The following is a 15,354-nucleotide window of genomic DNA, read 5'->3' as shown; positions in this document are numbered from 1 at the left end:
ACTGTGATTTGGCAGGTATCCTGATTGAGGAAACTGCTTAATCTGGGGGACATGGAGGCAAATGGAGGCTAGCTACCAATTTTGTAAAGCGAACCTGTCCTCTGTTTTTGTTTATTAAAGCAAGTCATCAGTACTTATAAAGAGGTAAGATGCATTCCCTTGAGTTGCTCACACTGTGGTAGAGTGGAATTTTGGTTCTCAAACTCCAACTGCTAGCCCTTCTCTTGTGAATTCTGTGAGGCAGGGCCTAAGAGCCTGCTTCCAGGGAAAGCATTGTGAGCTTTGTTGCTGAGCTAAATAGATCTGCAGGCTTGGATGATCCACTTCACTGTGGTATTTATAAACAAAATGCCAGAGTATTCTGAGGAAAATTCTGTAAAAGAAAGTATTCAGTTGAAACCTTGTGTTCCCGTTTCAGGATTGTTATTCTAGATTGCTATCCTTTGAAAGATCCCATTGTCTAGAACAACCTTCTTCTCAGTAAATATTAGTGAAGGAATGAATCGATTGCATTTGTCCTCCTGTGACTGTTATTCAAAAGCACTTTCTGGGTTATGATGTATAATTGTGCAGCCTGAATAAATCCACTAATTAATTTAAAATTATTGTGTTCTTAAAAGGTAGGAATATGTATATTGAAATTCTATATGAATTTCAAGTTTTCTTTCAAATATCTAAACACGAAGTCCATTTCAGTAAAAGCCATGGAAAACAAAAATATTGTAAAGTAAGTGGTCTTTGGATTATAATTTCTAGAAATACTCATGACATTTAAATAGCAGTAATTAAACACGAGTAATTTAAACATGTTTTTTCAAGATAGTGGAATGACAGTTTCACTTCTGTTCTTACTCAGAACTTTAAAAGAGGAATGAGGGCCTCCCCGGTGGCGCAGCGGTTGGGCACTGGGTTGCGAAGCTGCCCACAGCCTCTGCGGCGCCGGTTCGATCCCCAGCTGCTCCCCGGCCACCGGAGGAGGGTCCCACATGGCGCGCAGACCTCTCCTGCTGCCCACTGCTCCCCTCAGCTGTGTGCTTCGGTCCTTCTGTCTGCTCTGCTCCCCGCTCTGGCTCTGGTGAATTCTCTCACCCTCCCGCGCTTCTGGCTGTACCCAGTGCATGTATAAACCAACCAAACAAACAAACAAATAAATAAATAATAAAACATGCCTCTATAATAAAAAAATGAAATAAAATAAAAGAGGAATGATAAAAATCTAAATTTGAAACAAGTGTACATTACTGAAATTTTCATTCAAGAAAACAAAACTTCCTGTTTTCACATTTGTCGCCCAAGACAATTAAATGTCTTTTGAGAAGTTAAGTTGCTGTCATAGCTGACTTATTTTGAGGTCATTTTCCCATTGACTCAGCAGAAGTTCCAACTTGCTTTTGCCATTGACCAGGAGAAGTTACAAAGGTCTTGACTTTTATGAGTCATGACTAGTCTGGCCAGAATAAATTTGATTCAAAAGATAAGAGACTGTGATTTGGCCCATTTCCTGATTGAGAAAACTGTGCTGAATCTAGGGGACATGAAGGCAAAGGAAGAACATCCTCCTCTCTGGACCACACTCTGACCCACCTTGTGTTCCCAGATCCTGTCCGTATAGTCACCATTGCTTACCCTCTCCCATATTTGGGCACTGAGGCTCACAGGTAACTAAACTCCAGGTTGAGACTGGTAGGAGAGATTCCTTTGGGCACTAATGTATAGGGATTTGCCCTCTTTGGAGTTCAACAGCCTTTTAGGTGAGAGATGAAGGTTAGTCTCCTCCATTCTATCAACTTCCTTAACTGTGTGCGTTATGGGCATAGATGAAAGTCTTTTATTTTGTATTTGAGTTAGTTTTCATTCTTTTGGAGGGAGTTGATAATATAATCAGGGAAATATTTCTAATATGACAAATAGTGAGTTTGCACTACGTCGGAAATGAAATTGGGAGTCTCCTCTAATTGGAAAAAGCCTCTAGCAAGTATAAAGTTCTTTCAAAAACCTTGCTCCTTCCCTTCTTACACAATCACCCAGGGGCTGCAGGAGAGGCGTCACTATCTTTACCATACACTTATTGTGGCTTTAGGGGAGCCAAGGGACATCCTCAAATTGCCCAAGCAGAGGTCACAAGACTGGTTTCTGTTCAGCCTTTGCTGTTGGCCCCTGCCTGGGGTTCTGGGGTCCTGATACTCATTTTGCCTTTCTGCTCAGAAAAAAAAGGCCAGAAAAAGGAAGAAGCAAAGAGAAGAAGAGGAAAGAAGGAAGACAAAGACAGAGCCTTCATAAGGCAGAGCTAGTCTCAACCTGTAGGTCATGAGTATTTCTGGCATTTGTTTATTCCCTTGTCCGCTTGATCTGCTCAGCCCAGTCCTCTCAGGCCACAGAAGACAATGACCTGACTTGTTTCTTCCGGTTTCTTGTCCCCACTTTTTTCACTTAAGAGTCACTTTGAGTTTATACAAAAGAAAACTTGAGAAGGGCTATTTTCAGTTCATGCTCAGAAGACAGTACAAGAGTTTGCCAAGGACTAGCTCTGTTGAAAGTTCGTTCTTTCTAAACTTTAAACTGTTCAAGTGTGGCTAAGTAAAACACGCAATCCCAAGGTTCTCAGTGAGGAGATAAATGCATCTGAATACTGTAGTCCACTTTCTTCTTCTCTTGGTAATAGGGAGTTGAGTGAGAAAACACTGCTCATCATACCACTTTTAACCAATGCCTTGGAGCATGGCTATTGGTGGGATGAAGCAAATTTCTCTGCTGTTTGTTGTTGTCTCGAGAAAAGCCATAAGCCACAACTCATTCACTTCTTACTCTCCCCTGGCAGAACTGGCCCAGGCTTCCCACCCTTCTTAGGCCACATGAAAATTATTGAGCAAACTGGACTGCATCTGTGGGAACACAATGAACTGTTCATTGTGTATTTTATATTCTATAATTAAAATTAGAAATATGAAACACAAGGTCCATTTGTGTAAGAACTTAATATTAAATTTATATGAAACTTTATAGTTTTTCAATTTTTGTATTTGATTATTTAACTTACACATGTGATTATACCTTGGGTTTTTTGTTTGATCTAGTCAGTGAATTCCTGATCAAGATTTAAGGTGATGAGCTGTTAAAAATTTCAATCATCACCATCAATAAGTAACTTTGTTTGCACAAATATACATTTTTTTTAAAGATTTATTTTATTTTATTTTTTAAGATTTATTTATTTATTTATACAAGCACACTAGGTACAGACAGTCAGAAGCGCAGGAGGGTGAGAGAATTCACCAGAGCCAGAGCAGGGAGCAGAGCAGGCAGAAGGACCGAAGTACACTGCTGAGGGGAGCAGTGGGAGGCAGGAGAGGTCTGCGCGCCATGTGGGACCCTCCTCTGGTGGTGGGGGAGCAGCCGGAGATCAAACCAGCGCTTCAGAGGCCATGGGCAGCTTCGCAACCCTGCGCTCAAACGCTGCGCCACCAGGGACGCCCCACAAGTATACATTTTTAACTGATTTTTTTAATAACCATGCAAATGTTTTCAACAATAGAAATTATTTTAATAGTCTAACATTTATTTTTTTCTTTCATTGATAAAATGTAATGCTGGCATTTCTCTTAACAATGTTGATTCTTTTCAAACCCTCAGAACTTTTTCAAATGGAATATTTCACAGGCGCAGTGGAACTGGCTCTCCTTGGAGGCTGGAGCACTTGGGCTGGTAACTGGACTAGGCTGTGTGGGTCTCCGTGAGGCTACTCACAAGTGGGGTGCATCTGGCCTGGAGAAACCAGTGGCCCTGTAGATCGGAGACCGGAGTTCAGGCCACCTGTCATCACTGAATGCCAATAGAGAGAGGAATTGAATCTTTTTATTATTATTGTTATTTTATTTTATATAATTCTTACATCATTTTTCATTTTTGCACAATGTATGCATTTTTGTTTTGGTTATATTCCCCATACAATTCCCACCCCCCTTATTTTGACCCTAATCCCTCCTCTCCTTCTGCCCTCCCCTCCAGTGTGTCTCTGGTCTACAGTTCCTTGTTGATTTTAATTTTTTCTTTATTATACTTAGTCTCTTTCCTGGTCCCTTATTTTGGTTTTCTAAATTCCTGCTATAAGTGAGACCATCCAGTATTTTTCTTTTTCTTTCTGGTTTATTTCGCTGAGCATGATCCCTTCCAGCTCCATGCATGTTGCTGCAAATTGCGTGAGTTTATCTTTTTTGATTGCTGAGTATATTCCATGGTGTATATGTACAACATCTTCTTGATCCAGTCATCTGTTTTTGGGCATTTGGGTTGTTTCCAAAGCTTAGCTATTGTAAACAGTGCTGCTATAAACATAGGGGTGCAGATGCCCTTTTAATTCAAAAGGTGGAGCACCTTTTCTGTGTCCTTTGGGTAAATACCTAGGAGTGGAATTGCTGGATCATATGGAAGCTCTATCTTTAGTAGGTTGAGGAATCTCCACACAGCTCTCCATAGTAGTTGGACCAGTTTGCACTCCCACCAGCAGTGCAGGAGAGTTCCTTTTTCTCCAAATCCTCACCAACATTTGTTGTTGCTAGTTTTTTTAATATGTGCCATTCTCACTGGTGTAAGATGGTATCTCATGGTAGTTTTGATTTGCGTTTCCCTGATTACAAGTGATGTTGAACATTTTTTCATATGCCTGTTGGCCATTTGCATTTCCTCTTTGGAGAAGTTTCTTTTTAGCTCTTCTGCCCATTTTTTGACTGGATTATTTACTTTGTTTTTGTTGAGTCTCATCAGCTCTTTGTAGATTTTTGTCATCAGTCCTTTATCATTAGTGTTGGAATTGAATCTTTAAGATGTGCTTTGATCAGATAGCTGGCAATCTGGAAGATGGGGTGGAGCGGGTTTTACACCTTAAAGAAACCACCTTAACATTTCATTTCTAGCTGGCTTTTTATAGTGAGTTAAACAAAGACAGTTCAGTAGTAAACAGGCCTTCACTGCTGTCAGGAGCGTGTGAGGTCCGGCTCCTGGAGCTCCTTATTGTCCTCCTGGACACCTGCCCAGGGCTCGTCCCAGTGTGCTGAGGCTGTTCTTCAGATAGCGCTGGCTCCCTGCCCTCCTCCAGATGTGTCCTTGGGCTGGAAAATTAACTTAGATCAGACAGGCTATAAACTCTATGTGTGTGCAGATTTCCTACTACACCGTGCAGAGTATCTTACTTGGTCTCCCCCTGTCTAGCCACGATCAGCCCTGGACCTGTGAGGCTACCCTGAAGGCGGAGGGCTCAACACTTGAACTGCATCAGTCTAGGGCATTTAACTAGTAGAGTAAGCAAGCCTCTTCCTGCTTCAGTCTGACCATCTATGAAATGGAAATGATTGAGTCACCTACTTGGTTGGGTGGTTTTGAGCATTAAGGAGATAAGTGCTATCGATGTGTCTATAAATTAAAAGGTTAAGAGGCTCTGGAACTGATCCCTGAACCAGATGCTTAGCACTAGCTAGAATCGGACTGCTTCTGAATTCTGTTCCACCCCTCTAGATCAGGGCCATAGCAGGTTATTCAGCCTGTCTAGTCTGAGTTTCCTGGCTCATACATGCTACTGGTACCCATGATTGTGATGAAGAGATTAAATAAGACAGTTCACATAAAATGCTTGGGAGATAACAAGTGCTCACAAACAAAGGTTGTTTATGCAGCGGTGGAGCAAAGATATGAGCTCAGGAGCGCTGAGTATGAAATCTGCATCCTGCCCACCCATCAGAAGTGTGCTTTGCCATCAGCCTCTTTTCTACAACTGATTTTAAATATTTTTACATAGATGTGTTTTTTAATCCTTTGACAATTTTTTGCTCTTCATCTTGGGACACCCTGCAGTGGTTTTTTATAGCTCTAAAAAACAATGTCAAGAATGCTCAGAACAATCACATCAAGGGCCAGATGTTAAGGGAATTCCTTGGCAAAGGCACCACGACCTCTGGTGATCACTGTCTTCCTAAGTCTCAAGTAAGAATAATAGCCTTCTCATTCATATTTTATTAGGAAGTCATATCAAAGAATTAACCAGTTGTAAAATTTTAAATATTAAACTAATCATTCTTCTCAATGTAGATATCAGACTTTTCATAAAATCAGAAGCAAAGTCAAATATGGCATTTATTTTAAAAATAATTTCACACTTAATAGTCATGAAAAAGGGAAGTACTTAAAAAAAACAATTATGACTCTGCAAATGTTAACATCAAAGAATAGCTATAGAGACAAGACTTCAAGATTAAATTTTAAGATCAGCAAGATAAGTGAAATGGAATAAATCTTCTTTTATTAAAATATAAAATAAAAATCTGTGTCCACCATATATACACACACATATATTTCTCTTTCAATAAATATATATTAGGTATTTTTAATGATGACTGACTTGATAACATTCATTTGGTGCTTTGGGACCTTAGTGCTTGCTTAGCAGGGAAGACAAATACAAAAAACACCAAGAGCACACGGATTCTCCTAAAGCAGAACAAGTTGCTTGGTGGGGAACGTCTCTCAGCTTCCTCTCCTCAGAAGTCTGTCTCCTCAGACTTCTGAGTCTTCTGTGGAGTCATCAGCATACAGAAGTTCATCCGGGGATGGACTCCTCAAAGGCAGCGTGCTGGCTTGGGACCAGGAGGCCCCACTCCTCATGGGTCTGTCTTCTGGTCCAACACGTTCCTTTCCCGCTGTGTCTGTGGCTTGGGCAGCGGAGACCATCTCTTCCCACTCTTCACTACCCCCATTCAGAATGTATCTTCCTTCATGAAGTGTGTTCTCGTGAACTTCAGCTGTGACCACACTGATGGCAGCGCTGGGTGTGCAAGAAGCAATGATAGAGTCAGGGTCGATGTCCATGTCCAGCTGGGAAAGTGCAGGGTCTGCTGTTAGGTTCTCACAGCTCTCTGGAAACTGAGTGTTGATGTAAATGATATCTGCTTTGTCCTCAACTTTGGGTAGAAGTTCCAAAAGCTTTTCTAGCTGCAGTTTCAACACTGAAAAGGTGGGTCGGTCCAAGGGCTCAGCGCTCCAGCAGGAGTGCATTATTTCATACCTACGAAGAAAGAAGAGAGAGTTATCTCCTGGCCCCACACCCAGGTCCCTTCGTACAAGCCAGGCCTTGCTCTCACTTAAGTTTTGATTTTACCACATTTTTGTCTGTTCTCATTCCACTTTTTGGAATTTTTTTTTTTAAAGATTTATTTATTTATACAAGAACTGGGGTACAGGCCAGAGGCGTGGGGGGGTGAGAGAATTCACCGAGACAGATTGGGGAGAACAGGCAGATGGACTGAAAAACACTGCTGAAGGGAGCAGAGGGCGAGACAGGAGAGGTCTGCCACACCATGTGGGTATCTCCCTGGCTGGCCGGGAATCGAACCCGCACTGCAGAGGCTGCGGACAGCTTCACAGTGCGGCGCTCAACCTGCTGCACCACCTGGGAGGCCCCAACTTTTTGGAAGTTTTTTACTGAGGTTTTTCTTGTGGCATAATATTTAACTTTTATAAATGTTCCATGGGTATGTGGCAAGTGATCCTGTCTCTAGGAATAAAGAACATATGTGACAATTATATCTACCTTGGCAAAGAAGTGGTACTTTAGATCGTTTTCCTTAGCCCAGAGGTTGGCCAACTATGGCCCACAGGCCAAACCCAGTCCACCATCTGTTCCTTGCAAAACTGAAAAAATCTGGGACTTTACAGAAAAAGTGAGCTGTTCTATGCCATCAAATTGGGTTTGTTACAAGGAGAGCTGAGTTTGGAGGGCCCTGGGGCAAGAGCTAAGGAGGCTAGCCTTTGGGGAGAGGGGAAAGATTAAGAATGACTGCATCACTATGCTGGGTGTTTTGTGTGTGTCACTGTATCTAATCTCAACAGCCCTGTCATTGTGGTTTTGTAAGAAAAATGAGAGCAGACTCAGGGGCATCACAGAACATGCCATGGCTATGGGAAAGCAGGGGACAATATGAGACCTTCCCAGGTGTTCCTCATGACCCCTGCTGCTATGTTATGGAGGGAGGACCCTCTCTTCCAAGTGGTTTCTTTTTTCTTTTTTTTAAATTTATTGATGCATACAAGAGCTGGGGTGTAGGCCAAAGGTGTGAGGGGGGGGGGGTAGGAGGGTGAGAGGATTCACCAGAGATAGAGTGGGGAACAGAACAGGGGGATTGACTGAAATACACTGCTGAGGGGAGCAGTGGGGGAGATAGGAGAGGTCTGCTGCACCATGTGGGTAGCTCCCTGGCTGGGGATCAAACTCTTGCTGCAGTGGCTGCCAATAGCTTCATAGTACTGAATTAACTCCTTGCACCACCAGGGAGGCCCCTCTTCCAGGTAGTTTCTTCATGTCCAGTGTCCAATATAGTGACAGTGGACATTTATGTTAATACAATAAAACAGAGATGACTGAATTAGGAATGACTTGACAGAGATGAAGTGTGAGGTATACCATTATTTCATTTGGATTCTTTCCTGTTTGGAGAAGCTGATATTATGTCACTGGATAAGAAAATGACCCATTTAATCATCAGACACATATAGAAGATTGCTGATAGCTTATGAATGTAAACATACAGTGCCCATATTTACATTTAATTACATCATGTAGGTTTTTTGGCTAATTCTAACAAGGTATGTGATACATTTATTTACTTTTCCAGCATCTGTCAGCACTTGCACATGTTCTGGAAGGTGGAGATTTGTAAATCTAATGTGATGACCACGAACACGGGTCATGTTTCCCCATCTCATAATCCTGATTCTCACCTGGACTGCAGACTTAGCAGTTCTTTTAGCTTCATTAGATGATCATTAACTAACACTTGGCAAGCAATTTCTGTTTCTAAATTTTGAGGTTTTCATGGTATAAATTAATTTGCATGACTTCCTTTTTCTCTACAGGGACTTGATTGTTCTCCGTCTGAGATGAGCTTTGAGAAGTTCGGTCCTTAGAAACTCTCCTTTCATTATTCCATCAATATGCTGTGCTAGTTAACTTACTTCCATTTACTCTGAGTCTTAGGAGAAAGCATTGAAATAATCTTTTTTGTGTGTGTAACATAGTAACAATATAACCTTGGAATTTATTTTTCTCTTTATTTTCAATATTTATGAATGGGAGAATGTGGTAGTTGCCTTTGTCAGTAGTCATTTTGATTTTCTGTTGAGATTTTATATAAGATGTAATCATAAAGTCATAAGGGACAGGGGGAGGTGTTTCATAGGGACAGTTTCCGGTTTATAGGCTAAAGAGTCATGAGGATGGAAGGGATGGTGGCTGCACAAATGATGTGAATGTGCTTAAGACCACGGAACATAGAAATGGTTAAGATGGTACATTTTATCTTATGTCATTTTATCATAATTGTTTAAAAGATATAATCATACAATTTATAAATGCATGAATGTACCCATATTGGCCAAGCATTGGCTCTACACCCAGCTCTGCAGAGGGCCGTGTGTAGCGCTGCAGGTATGCCTGGTGGGGGAGCCACGTAGCTGGGCGTCTCTACAGTGCTAGTCAGGGCCTGAGCGCAGCTCTGCCACTCAGCCAAGGAGACTCTCTCCTTTTCTCAGCTGGGCTACCTTGGTGGGAAGTGGAGGGACTGATCAATGAGTGGAGTAGGGTTTCTGAGGGGGAAAGTGGATGAGCGCTATTGTCTTCAGAGCAGACAGGAGTCAGGATGGGCCTTGGGAGGCCATCGTGCATGAAATCGCAAGGCTGGTGTGGGTGTGGTCAGGTGTGTGTGTGTGTGGAGGCCAGATGGAGGGGGCATCTGGCATGGGGGTGGTCAGGTATGGGTGGGGAGTTGCCAGGTGGAGGTTGGTCAGGTTTGGGGGTGGTCAGGCATGAGAACAAAAAGGGCGGTACTACGACATGGCAGGTGAGCCTTGGCCTGTGGGAGCCCCCGACTCTGGGCACACAGCGGCTGTGTGTAGCCTGCTGTGACTCAGCCACTTGAGATTGCTTAACCAACAGCAGCTCCATGAAGGAAGAGATGCATTCCTCTCCCAGATAGGGCTGCTGAAGCTCAGAGAAAAGAGGGACTGATTTAAGTCCCACTAACTCTCAGTGGCAGCATCTGTGAGACCCCTGCTCTTGTCTGTGACCTCCACTGAAAAAAATAATGGCCAACCTTTTGCTTGGGTTTCCTAATTGATAGCCATCACATGAGGTATTTTATAGGTGGAACTTGCTCAGTCAGCATACCAGGCTCACCATACAGGTACTGCTATTCCCTTTTATAGAAGATGACCCTGAGAGGGGATTCTTTTTTATTTTTTTAAAAATAAAATGAATTATTTTATTTTATATAATTCTTACATCATTTTTCATTTTTGCATAATGTATGCATGTTCATTTTGGTTATATTCCCCATACAATTCCCACCCCATTTTTCTGACCCTAATCCCTTTTCTCCTTCCCCTACCCCCCACTGTAGTGTGTCTCTGGTCTATGGTTGCTTGTTGATTTTGATTTTTGCTTTATTGCAATTAGTCTTTTTCCTGGTCCCTTACTTAGGTTTTCTAAATTCCTGCTATGAGTGAGACCATCCGGTATTTTTCTTTTTCTTTCTGGCTTATTTCGCTGAGCATGATCCCTTCCAACTCCATCCATGTTGCTGCAGATTGCATGAGGGGATTCTTTGCCCCAGGATGAGGGCCATGCCAAGCACCAAACCAGGGTGTCTTGCATCATAGCCAGTGTTCTTAACTACTCAGCTGCCCTGCCTGCCAAGGGTCAGATCCGGATGGGTTTGGTTGGTATGGTCAATGAGGAATCATAGAAAGATTATCTTTAACTACATCCTATGATCAGACTCTAGAAAAATGGTTTTGGTTGTCACCCAACCAAACTTGGGAATAAGGAGAGCATGAGAGGAGACAAAAGGGCCACGTATCACTATTTTGTAGGAAACAGCACTAGCTTTGACCTGCCCATTCACCTATGTACACTGTGATGCCATTGCTATATCTTGTTGTATGTGATGGTGGGGTGGGAAGGTGACTCCAAGCCCTGCCCCACTCTGGGCTCTGGGGTTGGATGATTTTAGGGATTGGACAAGGGGCTGGGGACTGCTGAAGGATATATCTATTGGCTGATGGGACCCAAATGAACAAAAAAAGAAGGTGGATCCCAAATGGCACACTGAGTGAGAACCGGTGCTGTGAATGGTCAGCTGGTGAGGCGTATCTTGAGGGCTACAGCTGGGAGACCGTGTGAGCTGAGACAATGGCCCATGCTGGCAACAGGGGCATCACACAGAGCAGCCTCTTGGGCATGGTTGTTTAGAGGTGGGGGTGAGACCGTGAGATGACGTGGCCCTCAGAGCGGCAGGACTGGAGCAAAGGGCACCAGGTACTCTGTCATTTAAAGGTTCTTAAAGTTGACTTAAAAAAGCTGGAGTGGCAATTAAATACAGGAGTGAACTCGTCCGAACTAAACGTAGACAGCAAACATACATGAGAACCCAAAAGTATCTGTTTCTTATCTAAAAATTTGGAAACACAGGGGCCTTCTGTGGGAGTCTGCTGTTCACCAGTCCCTGTGTGAGAGGGGGTGGGCAGAAGGTCTGGCTCACCACAGCCCACTATGCAGGGAGCAGTCCAGTGTGTGGGGAACAGGCCTGACCACTTCTCCACCCACACACCATGCGCTGACACGGCGACTCTTTTACAGAAAACAGAGTCAGCATTCTCTCCTTTGGACACTGTGTGAAATATCTAAAAACCACAATGTGACACAGCTTAGACCTCGGTAAGACCCACGATGATCACTGCAAACATCAACTTCTTTTGGTGCACAAGAGAAGCTACGAAAGAAATGGCAACAAAGCACTGCGAAATTCAATATTGCTTGGTTGAAATTGCTTTCTCATGTTCAAAGCAAGCATTTCATTTATGTGGTCCTTTTAAAAACTACCATGAAACCCCAGGTCTAATTTAATAAAGGGCTTACATTAATTTTTCTGTTCTTAATGTTATAGCTGTATAACCACAACCACCGCTGTAATGAGTGTGCATGTGTGTTGTATGTGTGTATGTGTGCATGTGCGTGTGCGCATGACAGTCCTGCATGTGCCTCAACACTCCAGCTTGAACCTGGGAGGGCACATAGCACTGAAATGTTCTTGCTGAATACGGTGAAAATCATGCTCTCCAAGTCCACCATCTCTGTCATGTTGGGCAGAGACTCCCTATTTGAAAGGTTCAAATCACCAAGCCAGCGGTCGCACCACACAACATTATTTTTAAAAGGTCAGCCAGATGCCTGGGGGAGATCGATCTACAATACTCCATTATTAACTTGTGCTCTTATGTGAGCACTTACTCTGCATGTCTACTACTGGCTGAGAACCCCACACTCCTTCTTTAATTCCTCCAATGCCTCTGTGTATAATTCAGGCCACATATATTTTTTTGGTGGCTGCTAACAAGGCAGGGAGAGGTCAAATCAGTTGTGAGGATCTTGCATGTGGCTCGTTAGGCAGCAGAGCCTGGCATGTCAGGCTCTAAGGTCCGGGCTCTCCCCATACTGCCCACACTGGACAGAGAAGGTCTGTCAGGACGGGCTGTGCACTGGGATCCTGTGCACCCTGGGAGTTAGGGACTCTCTGCCTGGCTGAGCCTAGGGAGCATTTTTAAAACATCCATTTCTGGGTCCACTGTGTACTAACATAACCAGACAACGCCCCCAGCCTCCAGCAATTCTGAAGACCAGCCTGATCTCAAAGTCCCTGGCTTAGATATCTAAATGTTCTGATTCAAGATATTACTGTGGGGCCTCCCCGGTGGCGCAGCGGTTGAGCGCTGGGTTGCGAAGCTGCCCGCGGCCTCTGCGGCGCCGGTTCGATCCCCGGCTGCTCCCCGGCCACCGGAGGAGGGTCCCACATGGCGCGCAGACCTCTCCTGCCGCCGGCTGCTCCCCTCAGCAGTGTACTTCGGTCCTTCTGCCTGCTCTGCTCCCCGCTCTGGCTCTGGTGAATTCTCTCACCCTCCCGTGCTTCTGACTGTACCCAGTGCATGTATAAACAAAACAAACAAAAACCAGCAAACAAATAAATAAAGCATGCCTCTATAAAAAAAAAAAAAGATATTACTGTGATTGCTGTGTTTGAACTGCTGTATACAGAAAGAGGATAATTGCAGCAGAAGATAATAGGTGCTCACTCAGTCATTTCATGCACTATAAAGTCAGAGGTGCTTAAAGAACTTCAGCCTATGTGCCGTTACCTTGTTCAACAGAGCCCCTCCACTGAGGCTAAGGCCTTCGGATGTCTGCATGTCTGCACAGGCCGCCTTCCTTGACCCTCGCCCTGCCTGGCTGAGAGTATCCCCCTGCCCCGGACTGTGCCCCCAGACCTCTGCAGAGCCAACTAACTGAGCCAAGGCACAGCTCACTCACAGTTCATCCAGGCAGTCCTCGGGCTGCTTCAGCCTATGGCCATGGAGAAGATAGTCATACATCTCGTGGTTCTGGACGCCAGGGTAGGGAGTCATTCCCCGTGTTGCTATTTCCCACATGGTCACGCCAAATGCCCACTATGAACAAAGCAACAACGAGTCAGGATGTGAATCTTTTCAGAAAGCCTGAATGGACTTTTTCATTGAGAAAGGTCATTTCCTTAAAGTCCTAATGATCTTGCACAAAGCTGACAATTATGTCTGAAATACACTGCTTTCCCCACCCGACAATAACATGGGGTCGGAGAATCTCAGTCCCCCATTTTTATTAAAGCTGTTTCGGGAAATTTGACAAAGGCAGATAGAGCCTTCTCTTACATCAACACTGTTTAATGCTCTGTTCCATCATCGTCAAGTGTTTTCTCCTTCCAATCTCTGGTGAAGGGTATAATTACACAACATTGTTTAATTAGCATCTTGGTTCCAAAGAGTCATCAGATCAACTAATTCAATATAATACAAATATTAAGGATCTTTGCTGTAGTGATAGTCACCATTTTATAACAAAGAAAAATGGGGATAAATAAGGAGATATAGCTCTATCTATCTATCTATCTATCTATCTATCTATCTATCTATCTATGCAAAGCTCGGATCTTCTGAATGTAAAGATGCTCCACCAGAGAGCAGTGTTCCACCTGCACCAAATATCCAGTGATAAATAAAAAAGGTGTGTGCATGCTTTTAATCCTGAGTCTGCCAAAGAGTAAAATGTTTTGCAAGAGCAACTTCAGTCCCTTCTTTCAGCATACTTTTATCTGCACACTGTGGGACTCCAAATGAAAATTATGTACATACCACGTCACTTTTACTTGTGTAGACTCTGTCCGCAAGGCTCTCTAGGGCAATCCATTTCACAGGCATCTTAGCAATGCGGCCTTGGCGGTAGTAATCGCCACTGTAAATCTTCTTAGAGAGACCAAAGTCTGCGACACACACCGTCATGTCATCTCGCAACCTGCAAAGAGGGAGTTCATGTCCTTAGCCCTCCAAGGGAAAACTTTATTTATTTATTTTTGAGTTACAAAGGAATCTTTTTTGTAGGTGAAAGTACACACTCAAGAGTGAGTATGGGCAGTGTCAGAAAAGAATTGTCTCAGAGGCAAAAGTTTTAAATCATAGGCCTACCTCAGACTCAGCTGAAAACAAATATGATAAGTAAGCAAAAGATATGTAGATCCCATCAGCCTGTGAGGGCCCTGCTTTGGGATGAACGACAAAGCAAATGAGAGGGAGCCAGAAGGGGTATAACTTGCATCTCTTTGGGCTGTACGGGGACACGTACCAGCAGGGGCATCTGTGCACAGAGGGTGGAGATATGTGGCAGCCTCAGAGGTCTAGAAGCAGGCAGAGCACCAGCTCAAAACCAGGACTCAAAACCAGCACCCCAGTGGCCTTCCTGCCTGGTATTTGGAAGCAATAGCACGGCTCTGTGGATTAAATAAGCCTCCTCGGAGTTTGGGAAAGATATATATGCTATAAGAGGAAGATGCTGGACTTTCTAAAAGATGGGTAAGTGGTACTCGAGGAATTAATTGGAAAAAGCAAGGGATAGCCCCAACTATTAAAACATATTCTAGACAAGCAGGAGGACTAGGGTGGGCTGGAGGTAAGGTCACTATCTTGTCCCTGTCTGCCTGACATTGACCTTAAAAACTGAGACATGTCCTGAAGGGAAAACCCACCAGTGCAGGGCAAATTGGATCTTTAGCCACTGTACATGGTGGAAAAACATGGAGGAAATATTTAGAGGGGACATAGTGTTTCATGATTTTCTCTCCATTATAAAAAAATTTCTAAATAAAAAACAAAAAAATTCCTTCTGGATTATAAATATAAGGTGAAAGTAACAGGGGACATGGGAAGAGTGAGGTTGGTTAGGAGGAATAAAAA

The 15,354-nt window shown here is 43.5% G+C and overlaps 1 protein-coding gene across 1 annotated transcript in view; it reads right to left on the bottom strand.

Moving 5' to 3' along the window:
• Positions 1–6,543: 6,543 nt before the first annotated feature.
• Positions 6,544–15,354, bottom strand: part of MERTK (MER proto-oncogene, tyrosine kinase) — a gene marked incomplete at both ends in the record, with an annotated part of 99,867 nt that continues 91,056 nt past the window's right edge. Inside the window, 3 exons of the mRNA XM_084234324.1 lie at positions 6,544–7,051; positions 13,403–13,539; positions 14,260–14,419. Of these exons, the coding sequence (XP_084090450.1) occupies positions 6,544–7,051; positions 13,403–13,539; positions 14,260–14,419 (805 nt within the window). The remainder of the gene's footprint in view (positions 7,052–13,402; positions 13,540–14,259; positions 14,420–15,354) is intronic.

Source organism: Talpa europaea (genome assembly GCF_964194135.1).
Source record: "Talpa europaea genome assembly, chromosome: 6".
Lineage (NCBI taxonomy): Eukaryota > Metazoa > Chordata > Mammalia > Eulipotyphla > Talpidae > Talpa > Talpa europaea.
Note: the sequence above shows the minus strand (reverse complement) of the source record. Positions and strands in the feature narration are given on the sequence as shown.